Here is a 20,943-nt window from a genome sequence, read left to right as displayed (position 1 = left end):
TGAGATTACTTCTCTATACTGGATCTGTCTGAGATGACTTCTCTGAGCTGGATCTGTCTGAGATTACTTCTATAAACTGAGTGGCCCTCTGTGAGTGTGTGTGTGTGTGTGTGTGTGTGTGTGTATGTGCGTGTGTTTGTGTGTGTGTGCGTGTGTGTGTGCTTGTGTGTGTATATGTGTGTGTGTGTGTGCGTGTGTGTGTGTGTCAATGTCAATGGTGTGTGGCATTTAGCCTATTAATGTGATGCAGTTTTGTATTTTACCCCCGTCTCGAAAGCAAGTGGTTTAGACCGTTTGGAATGTGAGGAGAGCTTCTCCGCTCTCACCAATAAATACGAAATGATCGGTGTCCTTTATAAAATTACCCTGTTCATCAAAAAATGAACAGGGTAATTATTTATTGTGCTGAACCTGAAAAATCTAAATAAAATCTGCATGACTGAAAACCCCAATTAGCAGTTGAATGTGAGTTGCATCCACTCTGGTAGACTACACAACTCTGGTAAAACACAATTTTCTACAGCGCATTTGGTAACGAATTAGTCTCCTGTAGCTCAGTTGGTAGAGCATGGCGCTTGCAATGTCAGGGTTGTGGGTTCGTTTCCCACGGTGGGGGCCAGTATGAAATTTTTTTATGCGCACACTAACTGTAAGTCATTCTGGATAAGAGCGTCTGCTAAATGACTTAACAGTAAATGTAACAATGACCCAGCAAATTACATTGGGTGTCACTCAACTAATAAAGCCTGTGATTTGACATTGAGAAATCCATTTTGCAGCATCAGATGTACAAATAGCCTATTAGAAGAACAGTGATACCTGTCTTTGGCGCCAGCAGCTGTGTCTCTCGCACAGCTGTTATCTGACAGTCATATGCAGTTACATGCATACAAGTTCGATAGGCTACTGAACTGAAGGAGAGGACGCATCATTTCAACAGATAAGAGGTATAAAACAAATACGTTAAAAAAATTGAGTGAGCAATTCTTAACGTTTGAATCGGTTTTCTGACCGATCCATGCTTAATTTGGATTGGTTTGGGCTCCCACAGACCGATGAACTCATATCTTAAACATTTGAACCAATGCGTATAGGTGAATCGTTACATGCCTAGAATATATCATTAATTTATGAGTTCAAAAATGGATGTAGCAACTGCAGATTTCCCTTTTTAAGCAAGACTTGCCAAAAAAAATTGAGAATGCTGGTGCACACATGTGAGTCCATCTAGAGGAGCAACAATATTGGGAGAACATAATAATTTGTTTTAATAATCAAGTTAATAATGGTGGTAAAAAAAACATGTATTTCCCACCTTATCAGGAAACTATACAACCCCCTGCTGAATAACATGTCAGATAATATAACACGCAGTCAACATCAGATGGATAGAGAGGACGCTTCAGCACGTTGTCATTGACCAATAGGGATCTAGAGAGGCTGCTCTCAGTCAACGCAGTCAGTGGAGGGAGACAGAGTCCATGATAAGGCCCTCTGTGCCTCTCTGTCTCACTGAGATGGTTAGTAGTCAACACCTGTGCCTGGGCAGAGAGACACATACTCTGAAACCAACACCCAAACCCCTAGCCCATGCCAGAATAGACATATGAAAGGATTGGATGGGTTGGGTGTAAGTAATACTGTGGAAACACCATCTGGCCTGCTGAGGGGTATTTCATGTTGTTCATACAACATCTATTTTCCTTTCATAAAGCCCAGGGATAGTGGTAAGAGTTTATTCATTTATTTAACCTTTATTTTATCAGGGAGTCATACTGAGATCAAGGTCTATTTTGAGCCCTGAATTACATAAATTACAGAAAATACACACATCAACTTGATTGGTTGATTTTGGACTGGGCAACAGAGAAGTCCTCTACAAAAGAGTCCTTGTGTTAGAGCAGTCCAAGACTGTCCCATTGTCTTAGAGCAGTCCAAGACTGTCCCATTGTCTTAGAGCAGTCCAAGACTGTCCCATTGTCTTACAGCATACCAAGACTGTCCCATTGTCTTACAGCATACCAAGACTGTCCCATTGTGTTAGAGCAGTCCAAGACTGTCCCATTGTCTTAGAGCAGTCCAAGACTGTCCCATTGTCTTACAGCATACCAAGACTGTCCCATTGTCTTACAGCATACCAAGACTGTCCCATTGTCTTAGAGCATACCAAGACTGTCCCATTGTCTTAGAGGAGTCCAAGACTATTCCATTGTCTTACAGCAAACCAATACTGTCCCATTGTCTTAGAGCAGTCCAATACTATTCCATTGTCTTAGAGCATACCAAGACTATTCCATTGTCTTAGAGCAGTCCAAGACTGTCCCATTGTCTTACAGCATACCAAGACTGTCCCATTGTCTTAGAGCAGTCCAAGACTGTCCCATTGTCTTACAGCAATCCAAGTCTGTGTCATTAGCATATCTGCTCACTATCCCACATGAACCATAATTTAATCAATCACATAGCTACATGCTTGTATTCTGGAAATGTCCATTATTTGAATAGGTATTGCAACTTTATGTATTGAAACTCTATGTATTGAAACTCTATGTGAGCCTTGCAATTTTCTCAGTGTTATTTAGCAGGAAGGCTGAAAGCTCAGTGTTATTTAGCAGTTTGAAAGTTAACATTGCATGTGTGATTAGAAAGTGCTGTTCCTCTGTCCATTCTTAATTGGCCAGGTAGTGTTGACCACTATCAATGCCACAATGGTCCAGGAGCAGGCCGTGCTTTCCTCTGCTCAGAACCATAAGGTTAGCATGGTGCAAGAGGCATGGGGGGTGGGGTGGGGTGGGTGGGAGGTGAGAGCCAGGTGGGAGTCAGAGGATGAACTCCGGGCAGAGTCAAGGGGGAGTTCTGTCAGTAATTCAGGGGGCTCGTCAGAGGGCGACGCCTGTCTGAGGGGAACCAGGAAGAACCACGGGGGGCCAGGGGGCAGGCCTCAGGCTCCTCCACCTCAACACATGTGTTCCTGAGCTCAGATCTAACTCCCCTATGGACGGCCTTCAGAAGAGCATTCGCCTGGAAAACGATCTGACAGGTGTCTGCACAAACACACAACACAAACAACCCAGGTTTTAATTAAACCTGGCCTAAGAGCCATATCAGAAGATCATTAAACATCCGCAGGGCTGGCAAACATAAAAACAACACATTGAACACAGCGTCAATGCCGCGCTAAATCAGGCACACTGAATTAATTGTTTATATAGTGTGACTGTCAAAAGTCATCTAGATGATTATGATGGGCCTAAATTGCAGAGGAATGAGGTGATGTGAAGATAAATGATGGAAGTGAATACATCATATAAAAATACTCCAATCTGCCAAAATCACACAAACATAAACAAATAAACTGTCTGCCAGACATGTGCACACAGGTACTCACACAGGTACTCACACAGGTACTCACGCAAACACACACAGTGGCCCTGTTCAAGAGCATCCAAATCGTGATGTATCATGGGTAAATTGTGATTGACTGACTGTTCTACACATACTATTCAATAGATACTGTACTTATGATGCAAGGTGATTTGCAGATCAGTCAGTCTCGACCTTTAACCCCCTAAGGTCGATGTCCGCACCCCCTCGAAAGTCTAATTAGCATAATAACAAATAAAAAACATCAATTTAAACTAGAGATATCCGTTTTTTTGGGATTTGACTCAATCCACCACATCCGCCTGTGTAACACTTGACGAGCGTCACGGGACTCGTCTGAAGTCGGTACAGCCGTTCTGCCAACTTCTGTCTGTAGCGTCGGAACAGTTTGGCCTACACACTAGTATGACCCCTCTCTGGAAAGGTGAGACTCTCACGAACACGTATATTGTTTTGCTCCTGTATTTAAAACTGTATGGTGATGATACATTATTATTTACATTTTAATAAAATGACACATTATTATTTACATTTTAATAAAATGATACATTATTACAACAGAGGCAATAATATCCAGAGTGGCCCGTGTATGCAAATAGTGGTGTAAAAAAATTTGACAGATCAAGAAACATGTGTCGCTCAGTTATGTATAGAGCCATGTCATCGTGGAATGCTCTGTCACCAGAGGTTACTCAGGCAAAAAGCAAGTTTAGCTTAAAGAAACAGATAAAACACACACTGTATCACAGCGCCTCTCCCCTTTTAAAGCTCTCATTTAACTGTACTGTCTATTACAATATGAATATGTATATATGAATAGTGTGTAAATAGTATTTTTGTTGTCTCTTGGTGTCTTTCAATTATTTTAATGTAATATGTTACGTTGTTCTTGTCTATTACTGTTCTGTACTGTGTCATGTATTTGTTTTATGTGGACCCCAGGAAGAGTAGCTGCTGCATGTACAGTAGCTATTGGGGATCCTATTAAACTAAACTCCTCAGCAACACACTAGTGCAGACAGCATTCTACTCACCATGTCAACAGTCAGCCCTGAAGCTCTACTACACAGCTGAAGCCCTGGAGCTCTACCAAACAGCTGAAGCCTTGGAGCTCTATCACACAGCTGAAGCCCTGGAGCTCTACTACACAGCTGAAGCCCTGGAGCTCTACCAAACAGCTGAAGCCCTGAAGCTTTACTACACAGCTGAAGCCGTGAAGCTTTACTACACAGCTGAAGCCCTGGAGCTCTACTACACAGCTGAAGCCCTGGAGCTCTACTACACAGCTGAAGCCCTGGAGCTCTACCACACAGCTGAAGCCCTGGAGCTCTACCACACAGCTGAAGCCCTGGAGCTCTACCACACAGCTGAAGCCCTGAAGCTCTACTAAACAGCTGAAGCCCTGGAGCTCTACCACACAGCTGAAGCCCTGGAGCTCTACCACACAGCTGAAGCCTTGGAGCTCTATCACACAGATGAAGCCCTGGAGCTCTACCACACAGCTGAAGCCCTGGAGCTCTACTACACAGCTGAAGCCCTGGAGCTCTACCACACAGCTGAAGCATTGGAGCTCTATCACACAGCTGAAGCCCTGGAGCTCTACCACACAGCTGAAGCCCTGGAGCTCTACCACACAGCTGAAGCCCTGAAGCTCTACTAAACAGCTGAAGCCCTGGAGCTCTACCACACAGCTGAAGCCCTGAAGCTCTACCACACAGCTGAAGCCTTGGAGCTCTATCACACAGATGAAGCCCTGGAGCTCTACCACACAGCTGAAGCCCTGGAGCTCTACTACACAGCTGAAGCCCTGGAGCTCTACCACACAGCTGAAGCATTGGAGCTCTATCACACAGCTGAAGCCCTGGAGCTCTACCACACAGCTGAAGCCCTGGAGCTCTACCACACAGCTGAAGACTTGGAGCTCTACCACACAGCTGAAGCCCTGGAGCTCTACCACACAGCTGAAGCCCTGGAGCTATACCACACAGCTGAAGCCCTGGAGCTCTACCACACAGCTGAAGCCATGGAGTTCTATAACACAGCTGAAGCCCTGGAGCTCTACTACACAGCTGAAGCCCTGGAGCTCTACCACACAGCTGAAGCCCTGGAGCTCTACCACACAGCTGAAGCCCTGGAGCTCTACCAGACAGCTGAAGCCCTGGAGCTCTACCACACAGCTGAAGCCTTGGAGCTCTACCAAACAGCTGAAGCCCTGGAGCTCTACCACACAGCTGAAGCCCTGGGGCTCTACCACACAGCTGAAGCCCTGGAGCTCTACCACACAGCTGAAGCCCTGGAGCTCTACCACACAGCTGAAGCCCTGAAGCTCTACTAAACAGCTGAAGCCCTGGAGCTCTACCACACAGCTGAAGCCCTGGAGCTCTACCACACAGCTGAAGCCTTGGAACTCTATCACACAGATGAAGCCCTGGAGCTCTACCAAACAGCTGAAGCCCTGGAGCTCTACTACACAGCTGAAGCCCTGGAGCTCTACCACACAGCTGAAGCCTTGGAGCTCTATCACACATTTGAAACTCTGGAGCTCTACCACACAGCTGAAGTACTGGAGCTCTACCACACAGCTGAAGTCTTGGAGCTCTACCACACAGCTGAAGCCCTGGAGCTATACCACACAGCTGAAGCCCTGGAGCTCTACCACAAAGCTGAAGCCTTAGAGTTCTATAACACAGCTGAAGCCCTGGAGCTCTACTACACAGCTGAAGCCCAGGAGCTCTACCACACAGCTGAAGCCCTGGAGCTCTACCAGACAGCTGAAGCCCTGGAGCTCTACCACACAGCTGAAGCCCTGAGCTCTACCACACAGCTGAAGCCTTGGAGCTCTACCAAACAGCTGAAGCCCTGGAGCTCTACCACACAGCTGAAGCCCTGGGGCTCTACCACACAGCTGAAGCCCTGGAGCTCTACCACACAGCTGAAGCCCTGGAGCTCTACCACACAGCTGAAGCCCTGAAGCTCTACTACACAGCTGAAGCCCTGGAGCTCTACCACACAGCTGAAGCCCTGGAGCTCTACCACACAGCTGAAGCCCTGGAGCTCTACTACACAGCTGAAGCCCTGGAGCTCTACCACACAGCTGAAGCCTTGGAGCTCTATCACACAGCTGAAGCCCTGGAGCTCTACCACACAGCTGAAGCCCTGGAACTCTACCACACAGCTGAAGCCTTGGAGCTCTACTACACAGCTGAAGCCCTGGTGCTCTACCACACAGCTGAAGCCCTTGAGCTATACCACACAGCTGAAGCCCTGGAGCTCTACCACACAGCTGAAGCCTTGGAGCTCTACCACACAGCTGAATTCCTGGAGCTCTACCACACAGCTGAAGCACTGGAGCTTTACCACACAGCTGAAGCCCTGGAGCTCTACCACACAGCTGAAGCCCTGGAGCTCTACCACACAGCTGAAGCCCTGGAGCTCTACCGCACAGCTGAAGCCTTGGAGCTCTACCACACAGCTGAAGCCCTGAAGCTCTACTACACAGCTGAAGCCCTGGAGCTCTACCACACAGCTGAAGCCCTGGAGCTCTACCACACAGCTGAAGCCCTGGAGCTCTACCACACAGCTGAAGCCTTGGAGCTCTATCACACATTTGAAACTCTGGAGCTCTACCACACAGCTGAAGTACTGGAGCTCTACCACACAGCTGAAGCCTTGGAGCTCTACCACACAGCTGAAGCCCTGGAGCTATACCACACAGCTGAAGCCCTGGAGCTCTACCACAAAGCTGAAGCCTTAGAGTTCTATAACACAGCTGAAGCCCTGGAGCTCTACTACACAGCTGAAGCCCAGGAGCTCTACCACACAGCTGAAGCCCTGGAGCTCTACCAGACAGCTGAAGCCCTGGAGCTCTACCACACAGCTGAAGCCCTGGAGCTCTACCACACAGCTGAAGCCTTGGAGCTCTACCAAACAGCTGAAGCCCTGGAGCTCTACCACACAGCTGAAGCCCTGGGGCTCTACCACACAGCTGAAGCCCTGGAGCTTTACCACACAGCTAAAGCCCTGGAGCTCTACCACACAGCTGAAGCCCTGAAGCTCTACTACACAGCTGAAGCCCTGGAGCTCTACCACACAGCTGAAGCCCTGGAGCTCTACCACACAGCTGAAGCCTTGGAGCTCTATCACACAGCTGAAGCCCTGGAGCTCTACCACACAGCTGAAGCCCTGGAGCTCTACTACACAGCTGAAGCCCTGGAGCTCTACCACACAGCTGAAGCCTTGGAGCTCTATCACACAGCTGAAGCCCTGGAGCTCTACCACACAGCTGAAGCCCTGGAACTCTACCACACAGCTGAAGCCTTGGAGCTCTACTACACAGCTGAAGCCCTGGTGCTCTACCACACAGCTGAAGCCCTTGAGCTATACTACACAGCTGAAGCCCTGGAGCTCTACCACACAGCTGAAGCCTTGGAGCTCTACCACACAGCTGAAGCCCTGGAGCTCTACCACACAGCTGAAGCACTGGAGCTCTACCACACAGCTGAAGCCCTGGAGCTCTACCACACAGCTGATGCCCTGGAGCTCTACCACACAGCTGAAGCCCTGGAGCTCTACCACACAGCTGTAGCCTTGGAGCTCTACCACACAGCTGAAGCCCTGAAGCTCTACTACACAGCTGAAGCCCTGGAGCTTTACCACACAGCTGAAGCCCTGGAGCTCTACCACACAGCTGAAGCCCTGGAGCTCTACCACACAGCTGAAGCCTTGGAGCTCTACCACACAGCGGAAGCCCTGGAGCTCTACCACACAGCTGAAGCCCTGGAGCTCTACCATACTGCTGAAGCCCTGGAGCTCTACCACACAGCTGAAGCCCTGGAGCTCTAGCACACAGCTGAAGCCATGGAGCTCTACCACACAGCTGATTCCCTGGAGCTCTATCACACAGCTGAAGCCCTGGAGCTCTATTACACAGCTGAAGCCCTGGAGCTCTACCACACAGCTGAAGCCTTGGAGCTCTGCTACATAGCTGAAGCCCTGGAGCTCTACCAAACAGCTGAAGCCCTGGATTTCTACTACACAGCTGAAGCCCTGGAGCTCTACCAGACAGCTGAAGCCCTGAAGTTCTACCACACAGCTGAAGCCCTGGAGCTCTACCACACAGCTGAAGCCTTGGAGCTCTACCACACAGCTGAAGCCATGGAGCTCTACCACACAGCTGATTCCCTGGAGCTCTATCACACAGCTGAAGCCCTGGAGCTCTACTACACAGCTGAAGCCCTGGAGCTCTACCACACAGCTGAAGCCTTGGAGCTCTGCTACATAGCTGAAGCCCTGGAGCTCTACCAAACAGCTGAAGCCCTGGATTTCTACTACACAGCTGAAGCCCTGGAGCTCTACCAGACAGCTGAAGCCCTGAAGTTCTACCACACAGCTGAAGCCCTGGAGCTCTACCACACAGCTGAAGCCCTGGAGCTCTACCACACAGCTGAAGCCCTGGAGCTCTACCACACAGCTGAAGCCTTGGAGCTCTACCACACAGCTGAAGGCTTGGAGCTCTACCACACAGCTGAAGGCTTGGAGCTCTATCACACAGTTATGGCCAAACTGGGAGACAGGACATACCCCTTCATTATGCTCTTGACATACAGGATAGTGTAATTTAATATAATATATAGCTTATGATGTCCCTCATGCCCTAAAATGTCATCCGGTCATCCTGTCTTTGAAGCTGTTTGGTGATGATACATTATTACAAATATCCACAGTGGCCCGTAGAGACCGTCCCATCATGCTTGTCTCTGATTGGATAACTTTAGTCCACCATGCCCTGCAGCTGTCTGTGTGAATATAAAACTCAATGTAGGATTCTGCTCAGGTCTCAGGTCAGGGAGTGAACCCCCTCAGAGTGTGTTTGAGAGTGTGTGATGCCGCTGCTCTGGGTGGTAGTGTTGGGGGTGTTAGGAGACTTTGGGGCAGAGGGAGAGGAGTCTCTCTGTCGGATACTGGGGAGCCCAGAGTTCCCTCTGCTGTCCAAGGAAGGAGACGTGACTATAGGAGGAGCCTTCTCCATCCACAGCAAAATCACAGAGCCCCCGCTCTCCTTCACAGAAACACCACCTCCTCTCACCTGCTCCAGGTAAGCTCCTCTTTGGTTACAGTTTATTGAATATTTGGCTATTTTATTATTATTTCATTTTGAGGGGGAAATGTAAAAAAATAAAAAACAAAAATAACCACCACTTTTGTGGTTGTATGCTCATGATTTGTATGACTTTAACTCATATTTTTCTTTATCTTCCTCTAGTGTAAACCTCAGAGAGTTCCGATTTGCTCAGACCATGATCTTTGCCATCGAGGAGATCAACAACAGTGACATTCTGCTTCCGAATGTCTCTATTGGATATCGTATCTACGACAACTGCGGCTCGACTCTGTCCTCCATGCGTGCGGCCATGGCCCTGATGAACGGTCATGAGAGGACGGTGGGAAAGACCTGCTCTGGCCAATCAGCAGTCCACGCCATCATCGGAGAGTCAGAGTCCTCCTCCACCATAGTGATGTCACGCACCACAGGCCCATTCCAAATACCTGTGGTAAGAGGCCCTATAGGAGAAGCTATTGACATTATATGAGAATTTAAGTCAATCTTGTTTTAGTGTGTTCACTTCCGTCTCTTTCTCTCTCTGTCTCTCTCCCTTTCTCTCTCGTCCTCTCTCTCTCTCTCTTCTGTAGATCAGCCACTCTGCCACATGCGAGTGCCTAAGCAGCAGGAAGGAGTATCCTTCTTTCTTCAGAACCATCGCCAGTGACCTCTATCAGAGCAGAGCCCTGGCCCAGCTGGTCAAGTACTTTGGCTGGAGCTGGGTGGGAGCGGTCAATAGTGATAGTGACTACGGTAATAACGGCATGGCTATCTTCCTGGCTGCAGCCCAGGAGGAGGGCGTCTGTGTGGAATACTCAGAGAAGTTCAGCCGGACGGAGCTAGGGAAGCTGTTAAAGGTTGTGGATGTGATCCGAGCGGGGACGGCCAGGGTGATCGTAGGCTTTCTGGCCCACGTGGAGATGAACAACCTGCTGGAGCAGCTCAGTCTGCAGAACATCACCGGCCTGCAGTTTATTGGTGTGGAGGCCTGGATCACTGCAGACAGCCTGGTCACCCCTACTAGCTACAGTGTGCTGGGGGGTTCACTGGGTTTTGCTGTCCAGAAGACCAACATTAGCGGCTTCTTCGACTTTGTGACAAAGCAGTTCTGGGAGACGGCATTTCAATGCACAGAGACAAGCCACCAGGAGAATGCAACGCTGAGTAGGCCTTGTAGTGAGAGTCAGGATCTGATGGAGCTGAGAGGTTATAATGCAGATGTGGAAGAGCTCAGATACTCTAGTAATATCTATAAAGCCATATATGCAGTGGCCCACTCTCTGCACATCTTGCTGAAGTGCAAAGCGGAACGCGGATGTGATCAAAATGTGAAAACTGAACCTTGGCAGGTAACAGCAACTACACTTCCACTATTCTCTATTCCTCACCGCCAGTGTAACTGAAAATAAAAACGGGTACTTTTTTTTCCTTTGTCCAGGTAGTGGAGTCTCTGAAGCAGGTGAATTTCACTATAAAGACGGGGGACCAGGTGTGGTTTGACAGTACAGGTGCTGCAGCAGCCGTGTATGAGGTGGTGAACTGGGCCAGAGGGGCAGACGGAAGCGTCCAGTTTAAACCAGTGGGTTACTATGATGCCTCCCTACCCCCTGGACAACAGTTTGTCCTCAGGACAGAGGACATCATGTGGCCTGGGGGGCATCAGGTACAGTAAATAGGTGCTCCCAGGTTAAAACAAATTGTTTACAAACACAAACGTTTCTGAATAAAAGAAGCTTACCGGTTAGAGCGTTGGACCAGTAACTAAAAAGGTTGCTGGTTCGAGAACCCTGCTGGAGTAAAACGTGTAACATTTAGAGTAAACCGTGTATGCTCTCTGTCCCCTAAAGATGCCCGTGTCAGTGTGCAGTGAGAGCTGTCCCCCAGGCACTCGTAAGGCTGCACAGAAAGGAAAGCCTGTCTGCTGTTATGACTGTATCCCATGTGCAGAGGGAGAGATCAGCAACGCTACAGGTACCACAATCCCAACAATCAACCTACACAGAACTTATACAAATTGCGCACTGTGTGTCCTAATCCAGTTTTTCAGGGTTCATTCCTTGGTCAATGTAATGTCTAGATTATGACATCATGTCTTCTATTTTACTCCTATTCATGATTTCCTTTCAGATTCTAATGGCTGCGTACACTGCCCTGAGGAGTACTGGTCAAATCCTGGCAGAGACATGTGTATATTAAAGGCTATTGAGTTCCTGACCTTTACTGAGGTCATGGGGATAGTACTTATGCTTTTCTCCTTGTTTGGAGTGTTTCTAGCTGTGCTTGTGGCTATTCTCTTCTTGATAAAGAAGGACACTCCCATCGTCAGGGCCAACAACTCTGAGCTGAGCTTCCTGCTGCTCTTCTCCTTGACTCTGTGTTTTCTGTGTTCTCTTACTTTCATTGGCCGGCCCTCTGAGTGGTCCTGTATGCTGCGCCACACAGCGTTTGGGATCACCTTCGTCCTCTGCATCTCTTGTGTTCTGGGGAAAACAATAGTGGTGTTGATGGCCTTCAGGGCTACAATTCCAGACAGTAATGTCATGAAATGGTTTGGGCCTCCACAGCAGAGACTCAGTGTTCTGGCTTTCACTCTCATACAGGTCCTGATCTGTGTTCTTTGGTTAACAGTCTCCCCTCCTTTCCCCTACAAGAATATGAAGACCTATAAGGAAAAGATCATTCTAGAGTGTGATGTGGGTTCAGCTCTTGGTTTCTGGGCTGTGTTGGGGTATATAGGACTCCTGGCTCTCTTGTGCTTTGTGCTGGCTTTTCTGGCTCGAAAGCTGCCTGATAACTTCAATGAGGCCAAATTCATCACCTTCAGCATGCTCATATTCTGTGCAGTCTGGATCACCTTTATCCCAGCTTATGTCAGCTCTCCTGGGAAGTTCACTGTAGCTGTGGAGATCTTTGCTATTCTGGCCTCTAGTTATGGGTTGCTTTTCTGTTTATTTGCACCTAAATGTTTTATAATCCTGTTTAAACCTGAGCTAAATACCAAGAAACACATGATGGGGAAAATGAAATAAAAACATGTAATGTACTGTAATGATAATTTTTCCAAAAATCTTTCCATGTGCTGCTCTGCTTGAACAAGTAATAAATGGAATTGGGAATGCGTTAAGCTTCAGTGCTATTCTGTCAACATACAGAACAAGCACCCCACTGCAAGTGAAAGACACACAAGCAAATGGCATGTCCTTATTCTGGCAAATATGCTACTGGGTCTTTCCACAAAGTGAGTCCCTTTTGGGTAATGTAACTTGGTGAAAACAAAAGTTTGATTTCACCTGATTTTAACATTCTGTCACGAAGCGCACATGTTCAATTTAATAAAAAAACATGTTGTCCCATCTCAAGAGGTTAAAATAAAATAAAATTAACTATAGTCAGTGCCTATGAAAGTTAGAGTCCTGAATTGAAACAATTACAAAGCCAACTCCCCGCCTCAGTTTTGGTAAAAAATCTGAGGGATGCGCCTGGAGAAATTAATCTGTTAAAACATTTCTAGCCTGTCTATCTATGGCCAACAGGGTTGTTGTTATGGGCAACTCAGTTTTCCACCACAAAACACCAGAAAATGAAAGAAAGAGTAGAACCACCTCACCTGTTTTTCAAATCAAATCAAATCAAATTGTATTTGCCACATGCGCCGAATACAACAGGTGTAGACTTACTGAAATGCTTACTTACAGCCCTTAACCAACAATGTATTTATTTCTTAATATAAAAGTAAAATAGAACAACAACAAAAAAAAGTGTTTAGAAAAAAAGAGCAGAAGTAAAATAAAATAACAGTAGGGAGGCTATATACAGGGGGGTACCGGTGTAGAGTCAATGTGCGGGGTCACCGGCTAGTTGAGGTAGTTGAGGTAATATGTACATGTGGGTAGAGTTAAAGTGACTATGCATAAATAATTAACAGAGGAGCAGCAGCGTGAAAAGAAGGGTGGGGGTGCAAATAGTCCGGGTAGCCATGATTAGCTGTTCAGGAGTCTTATGGCTTGGGGGTAGAAGCTGTTGAGAAGCCTTTGGACCTAGACTTGGTGCTCCGGTACCGCTTGCCGTGCGGTAGCAGAGAGAACAGTCTATGACTAGGGTGGCTGGAGTCTTTGACAATTTTGAGGGCCTTCCTCTGACACCGCCTGGTATAGAGGTCCTGGATGGCAGGAAGCTTGGCCCCAGTGATGTACTGGGCCGTACGCACTACCCTCTGTAGTGCCTTGCGGTCGGAGGCCGAGCAGTTGCCATACCAGGCGGTGATGCAACCAGTCAGGATGCTCTCGATAGTGCAGCTGTATAACTTTTTGAGGATCTGAGGACCCATGCCAAATCTTTACACTGTGATTTGACTAATAGATGTTCCAAAAAATATTTAAAAAGGAATAGTTTCACTAAATTAAAACGAAAGTTGAGTTTACGTAACAGGGTTGACCTTAAAATGAGGGACAGTTTTTTATTTTTTAAATAAATAATCACATTAATAAATAATAATCTTCAGAAATGACTTTGTCAAAACAACAAAATAACTAGGGTTTAAAAACTAAAATCTGATTCATTTAATAAAACAGGCTTTTAAAATTCAACAATGGTGCACAATTTCTACTTAAAATATCAAAGGGACGCAAAAGGGACTCATTTCGTGGATCGACCCTACTCCATATTAGAGACACCACCTAAATGAAAACAACTATACAGACAAAGGACTTGAATTTGACACCTTCATCCACCTGTATATGCTGGCATTGGCGGTCCCCAAATACACAAAAAACACACACAACCTGTATTCGTTATCCGTCACTAGGACAATGTGTTTAACAACATTGGTCAAACTTACACTACCGGTCAAAAGTTTTTGAACACATACTCATTAAAGGGTTTTTCTTTATTTTTACTATTTTCTATATTGTAGAATAATAGTGAAGACATCAAAACTATGAAATAACACATATGGAATCATGTAGTAACCAAATAAGTGTTAAACAAATCAAAATATATTTTATATTTTGAGATTCTTCAAATAGCCACCCTTTTCCTTGATGACAGCTTTGCACACTCTTGGCATTCTCTCAACCAGCTTCATGAGGTAGTCACCTGGAATGCATTTCAATTAACAAGTGTGCCTTCTAAAAACTTAATTTGTGGAATTTATTTCCTTCATAATGCATTTGAGCCAATCAGTTGTGTTGTGACAAGGTGTGTGTGTGTGTGTGTGGGGGGGGTATACAGAAGATAGCCCTATTTGGTAAAAGACCAAGTCCATATAAAGGCAAGAACGACAGTCCATCATTACTTTAAGACACGAAGGTCAGTCAATATGGAACATTTAAAGAACTTTGAACGTTTCTTCAAGTGCTGTCACAAAAACCATCAAGCGCTATGATGAAACTGGCTCTCATGAGGACCGCCACAGGAATGGAAGACCCAGAGTTACCTCTGCTGCAGAGGATAAGTTCATTAGAGTTTCCAGCCTCAGAGATTGCAGCCCAAATAAATGCTTCACAGAGTTCAAGTAACAGACACATCTCAACATCAGCTGTTCAGAGGGGACTGTGTGAATCAGGCCTTCATGGTCGAATTGCTGCAAAGAAACCACTACTAAAGGACACCAATAAGAAGAAGAGACCTGCTTGGGCCAAGAAACATGAAAAATTGACATTAGACTGGTGGAAATTTGTCCTTTGGTCTGGAGTCCAAATTGGAGATTTTTGGTTCCAACCGCTGTGTCTTTTTGAGACGCGGTGTTGGTGAACGGATGATCTCCGCAAGTGTATTTCCCACCGTAAAGCATGGAGGAGGAGGTGTGATGGTGTGGGGGTGCTTTGCTGGTGACACTGTCTGTGATTTACTTCTAAAGTACATACATTCTACACTCTTAGAAGAAAGTTGCTATCTAGAACCTAAAAGGGTTCTTCGGCTGTCCCCATAGGAGAACCCTTTTGGTTCCAGGTAGAATCTTTTTGGATTCCATGTAAAACCCTTTCCACAGATGGTTCTACATGGAACCCAAACGTTTTTTAAATCTGGAACCAAATAGTGTTCTCCTACTGGGACAGTGTACGTCAGTACATGGTGATTATTTTAACTCTTGCAGGTGTTGAGTTACCTGCGAGACGTAAACTTCATCTTGAAGTCTGGGGAGAGAGTTGATTTTGATGAGAACAGAGACCCCATATCCACCTATGAGCTGGTGAACTGGCAGAGAGAGCAGGCAGGAGAGACTGTGTTTGTCACAGTGAGGAATTACGATGCCTCTCTCCCTAATGGAGACCAGTTTTCCATGAATAGGATAAAGAAAACATGGGTTGGCAATCTCTTAAAGGTACACAGTTACACATGCATCTCTTAAAGGTACACAGTTACACATGGCATCTCTTAAAGGTACACAGTTACACATGGCATCTCTTAAAGGTACACAGTAACACATGGCATCTCTTAAAGACCATGGTGCTTGCCTATGGAGCTGTGAGGGGAACGGCACCTCCGTACCTTCAGGCTCTGATCAGTCCCTACACCCAAACGAGGGCATTGCGTTTATCCACCTTTAGGCTGCTGGCCCCCCTACCTCTGCGGAAGCACAGTTCCCGCTCAGCCCAGTCAAAACTGTTCGCTGCTCTGGCACCCCAATGGTGGAACAAGCTCCCTCACGACGACAGGACGGCGGAGTCACTCACCACGATCCGGAGACACTTGAAACCCCACCTCTTTAAGGAATACCTGGGATAGGATAAATTAATCCCCCCCAAAAAAATAATAATATATATTGTAAAGTGGTTATCCCACTGGCTATAAGGTAAATGCACCGATTCGTAAGTCGCTCTGAATAAGAGCTGCTAAATTACGTAAATATAAATGTAAATGTTAAAGGTACACAGTAACACATGGCAGCAGTTGCAGGTACTTTTAGAGAATACAGATAATTAGATTAAATATATTTTAATTGATGGGAGAAATCTGATGACACATACAATGTGTATGTGATAATGAATTGAATTGAATGATTGTGTGACCAAGAGGTTAATAACTTGACTGAAGGAGAAAAGAGAGAGAGAGCCAGAGAGAGGGAGTGAGTGAGCAGGTGTTGTATTGGTGTTTCAGAGGCCTCGGTCTGTGTAGTGACAGCTGCCTCCCAGGGTTCCGCCAGGCAGAGATCTGCTGTTTGTCATGTATGTGCTGCTGGGGATATAATCAACCTAACAGGTGAGACAACTGATACTACATCCAGCGCTAGCTTCTTGGGGACCCTAAGATGAATGGTCTGGGAGCCCCCTAGCAGCCGCATACGTCTCTTAGTAGCCGGGCTCTGACTGATACTAACCAAATCCACTGACCTAAAAGATACATCAACTGTAGAATACGTGTTCACTTTTAGAATATAATACGCTACTTGATTATAATTAAATCAGTGTTGTGACATGAGCATTTTCCTTTGTAGATTCAGCTGAACGCACACGGTGTTCCCTGGAATACTGGTCAAACGGAGACAAGAGTCGCTGTGTCCCGAAGTAGGTGGAATATCTCTCATTTGACGAAATCACGGGAATCCTCCTGGCTGCAATCTCATTGGTCGGAGCGTGTTTAACCACAGTGGTGGCATTGGTTTTCGTTCACTTCCAAGAGACTCCCATCGTCAGGGCCAACCACTCAGCTTCCTGCTGCTCTTCTCCTTGACTCTGTGTTTTCTGTGTTCTCTTACTTTCATTGGCCGGCCCTCTGAGTGGTCCTGTATGCTGCGCCACACAGCGTTTGGGATCACCTTCGTCCTCTGCATCTCTTGTTTTCTGGGGAAAACAATAGTGGTGTTGATGGCCTTCAGGGCTACACTTCCAGGCAGTAATGTCATGAAATGGTTTGGGCCTCCACAGCAGAGATTGACTGTGGTGTCCTTCACGTTTGTCCAGGCTTTGATATGCACTCTGTGGTTGGTCCTGTCCCCTCCCTTCCCTGTTAAAAACCTCACTACCTACAAGGAAAATATCATTCTAGAGTGTGATGTGGGTTCAGCCATTGGTTTCTGGGCTGTGTTGGGGTATATAGGACTCCTGGCTCTCTTGTGCTTTGTGCTGGCTTTTCTGGCTCGGAAGCTGCCTGATAACTTCAATGAGGCCAAATTCATCACCTTCAGCATGCTCATATTCTGTGCAGTCTGGATCACCTTTATCCCAGCTTATGTCAGCTCTCCTGGGAAGTTCACTGTAGCTGTGGAGATCTTTGCTATTCTGACCTCTAGCTTTGGGTTGCTTTTCTGTATATTTGCACCTAAATGTTTCATATTACTGAAAGCAGAGATAAATACAAAGAAAAACAATAATGTAATTACGGACTGTTGGAAATGTACAGAACTGGGACCTAGAGGAAAATGTTTTACATTTCAGTCAGGGGGAGGCTTTAGTATTTTAGTATTTTTTTAAATCTAGTCCAGGGGACTTTTTCATGTTATTTGTAATTGATAACATTCCAACATTTTTTAGAATGAGTTGCTTATTAAGCTATATCTCCATGTGTGCCCGATGCCACCCCTCATCTCTGATTCTCCACCCTGCGCTCAATATTAAGTGTGCCGATAGGCTATTTAGTGTGGTCTCAATCAAATTATCCATACCTTAGGCTAGGCAATACGAAGAGCATGTTCGGAGAAGCACAGGGCACAGTTATATTTCTAAGAAAATTAACTTATTTCTCGAGTCTTTTGCGCTGCTGGGATGGTGTAAATAAAACTAGGCTGCTTCTAATTGTCTCATTCCTCCCCTTCCTCTCCCCTGTAACTATTCCCCAGGTTGTTGCCGTAAACGAGAATGTGTTCTCCGTCAACTTATCTGGTAAAATAAGGGTACAAAAATAAAAAATAAAAATAAACTGCAATGGATATTCCAACCCAGAGCCCCGGCCTGCTCTGTCTTGCTGATCAAAACCTTTTATCGTGGTGCCTAACCAATGGCTGAACTGTGTACTTTTTATTTTTATTTTTATTTTTTTATTTCACCTTTATTTAACCAGGTAAGCCAGTTGAGAACAGGTTCTCATTTACAACTGCGACCTGGCCAAGATTAAGCAAAGTAGTGCAATAAAAACAACACAGAGTTACATATGGGGTAAAAAAAAACATAAAGTCAGAAATACAACAGAAAATATATATACAGTGTGTGCAAATGTAGCAAGTTATGGAGGTAAGGCAATAAATAGGCTATAGTGCAGAATAATTACAATAGTATTAACACTGGAATGCTAGATGTGCAAGAGATTATGTGCAAATAGAGATACTGGGGTGCAAAAGAGCAAAATAAATAACAATATAGGGATGAGGTAGTTGGGTGGGCTAATTTCAGATGGGCTGTGTACAGGTGCAGTGATCGGTAAGGTGCTCTGACAACTGATGCTTAAAGTTATTGAGGGAGATAAGAGTCTCCAGCTTCAGAGATTTTTGCAATTCGTTCCAGTCATTGGCAGCAGAGAACTGGAAGGAATGGCGGCCAAAGGAGGTGTTGGCTTTGGGAATGACCAGTGAGATATACCTGCTGGAGCACAGACAGAATGCTGCCTGTGTACGGTGGCAGTTCTGGAGGCGAGTCAAAGGCTTTTTCTGAAATGTGTTTTTGATTAGTCCGAAGAAATTACATATAGTTTATACTAGCCTATTATGGGAGAGCGTGAAGATGAGAAGGAGGACCAGAGGTCATCTTTGATAGCTTACTACTACTATACTTGATTTTAACAACAACAATATGTTTCTTGCCCATGAAGAAGCTACTTATGAGTGTAAGGGCTGGTGTGAGGTGTGACCCAGGTATGGTGCAGGTTAGACAGTAGGCAGTAGGCAGAGATGGTGAAACAAGGAACTTTACTGATGGTCCCGAAGCCAGAATACAAAATAACAGACTTATCACGATAAAAGAAAGGCGGAGCAAATAAGTCTCCAAAAACAGGCTGACAGCCAAAATACAAAATACTAACTATAACTGAAATAATAAATAAACAGGGAGAACACTTCTCATGTGTACAGTGGGGAAAAAAAGTATTTGATCCCCTGCTGATTTTGTATGTTTCCCACTGACAAAGAAATTATCAGTCTATAATTTTAATGGTAGGTATTTGAACAGTGAGAGACGGAATAACAACAACAAAAAAATCCAGAAAAACGCATGTCAAATTTTTGTATACATATATTTGCATTTTAATGAGGGAAATAAGTATTTGACCACCTCTCAATCAGAAAGATTTCTGGCTCCCAGGTGTCTTTTATACAGGTAACGAGCTGAGATTAGGAGCACACTCTTAAAGGAAGTGCTCCTAATCTCAGTTTGTTACCTGTATAAAAGACACCTGTCCACAGAAGCAATCAATCAATCAGATTCCAAACTCTCCACCATGGCCAAGACCAAAGAGCTCTCCAAGGATGTCAGGGACAATATTGTAGACCTACATAAGGCTGGAATGGGCTGCAAGTTGGTGCGATTATTCGCAAATGGAAGAAACACAAAATAACTGTCAATCTCCCTCGGCCTGGGGCTCCATGCAAGATCTCACCTCGTGGAGTTGCGATGATCATGAGAACGGTGAGGAATCAGCCCAGAACTACACAGGAGGATCTTGTCAATGATCTCAAGGCAGCTGGGACCATAGTCACCAAGAAAAAACAATTGGTAACACACTACGCCGTGAAGGACTGAAATCCTGCAGTGCCCGCAAGGTCCCCCTGCTCAAGAAAGCACATATACAGGCCCGTCTGAAGTTTGCCAATGAACATGAAAGTGTTGTGGTCAGATGAGACCAAAATGGAGCTCTTTGGCATCAACTCAACTCGCCGTGTTTGGAGGAGGAGGAATGCTGCCTATGACCCCAAGAACACCATCCCCACCGTCAAACGTGGAGGTGGAAACATTATGCTTTGGGGGTGTTTTTCTTTAAAGGGGACAGGACAACTTCACCGCATCAAAGTGACGATGGACGGGGCCATGTACCGTCAAATCTTGGGTGAGAACCTCCTTCCCTCAGCCAGGGCATTGAAAATGGGTCATGGATGGGTATTCCAGCATGACAATGACCCAAAACACACGGCCAAGGCAACAAAGGAGTGGCTCAAGAAGAAGCACATTAAGGTCCTGGAGTGGCCTAGCCAGTCTCCAGACCTTAATCCCATAGAAAATCTGTGGAGGGAGTTGAAGGTTCGAGTTGCCAAACGTCAGCCTCGAAACCTTAATGACTTGGAGAAGATCTGCAAACAGGAGTGGGACAAAATCCCTCCTGAGATGTGTGCAAACCTGGTGGCCAACTACAAGAAACGTCTGACCTCTGTGATTGCCAACAAGGGTTTTGCCACCAAGTACTAAGTCATGTTTTGCAGAGGGGTCAAATACTTATTTCCCTCATTAAAATGCAAATCAATTTATAACATTTTTGACATGTGTTTTTCTGGATTTTTTTGTTGTTATTCTGTCTCTCACTGTTCCAATAAACTTACC

At 45.8% G+C, this 20,943-nt stretch overlaps 1 protein-coding gene and 1 pseudogene across 1 annotated transcript; both read left to right on the top strand.

The window, feature by feature from the left end:
- Positions 1–9,665: 9,665 nt before the first annotated feature.
- On the top strand, positions 9,666–12,522 carry LOC121568300 (extracellular calcium-sensing receptor-like). Its single transcript, XM_041878853.1, has 5 exons — positions 9,666–9,935; positions 10,075–10,833; positions 10,923–11,147; positions 11,332–11,455; positions 11,612–12,522. Exons 1-5 carry the CDS (start codon positions 9,681–9,683, stop codon positions 12,511–12,513), a joined length of 2,265 nt encoding a protein of 754 aa, XP_041734787.1. The 5' UTR covers positions 9,666–9,680; the 3' UTR covers positions 12,514–12,522.
- Positions 12,523–12,674: 152 nt separating this feature from the next.
- On the top strand, positions 12,675–19,263 carry LOC121568478 (annotated as a pseudogene).
- The last annotated feature ends 1,680 nt before the right edge of the window (positions 19,264–20,943 follow it).

The sequence above is a fragment of the Coregonus clupeaformis genome, chromosome 6, assembly GCF_020615455.1.
Source record: "Coregonus clupeaformis isolate EN_2021a chromosome 6, ASM2061545v1, whole genome shotgun sequence".
Lineage (NCBI taxonomy): Eukaryota > Metazoa > Chordata > Actinopteri > Salmoniformes > Salmonidae > Coregonus > Coregonus clupeaformis.
Note: the sequence above shows the minus strand (reverse complement) of the source record. Positions and strands in the feature narration are given on the sequence as shown.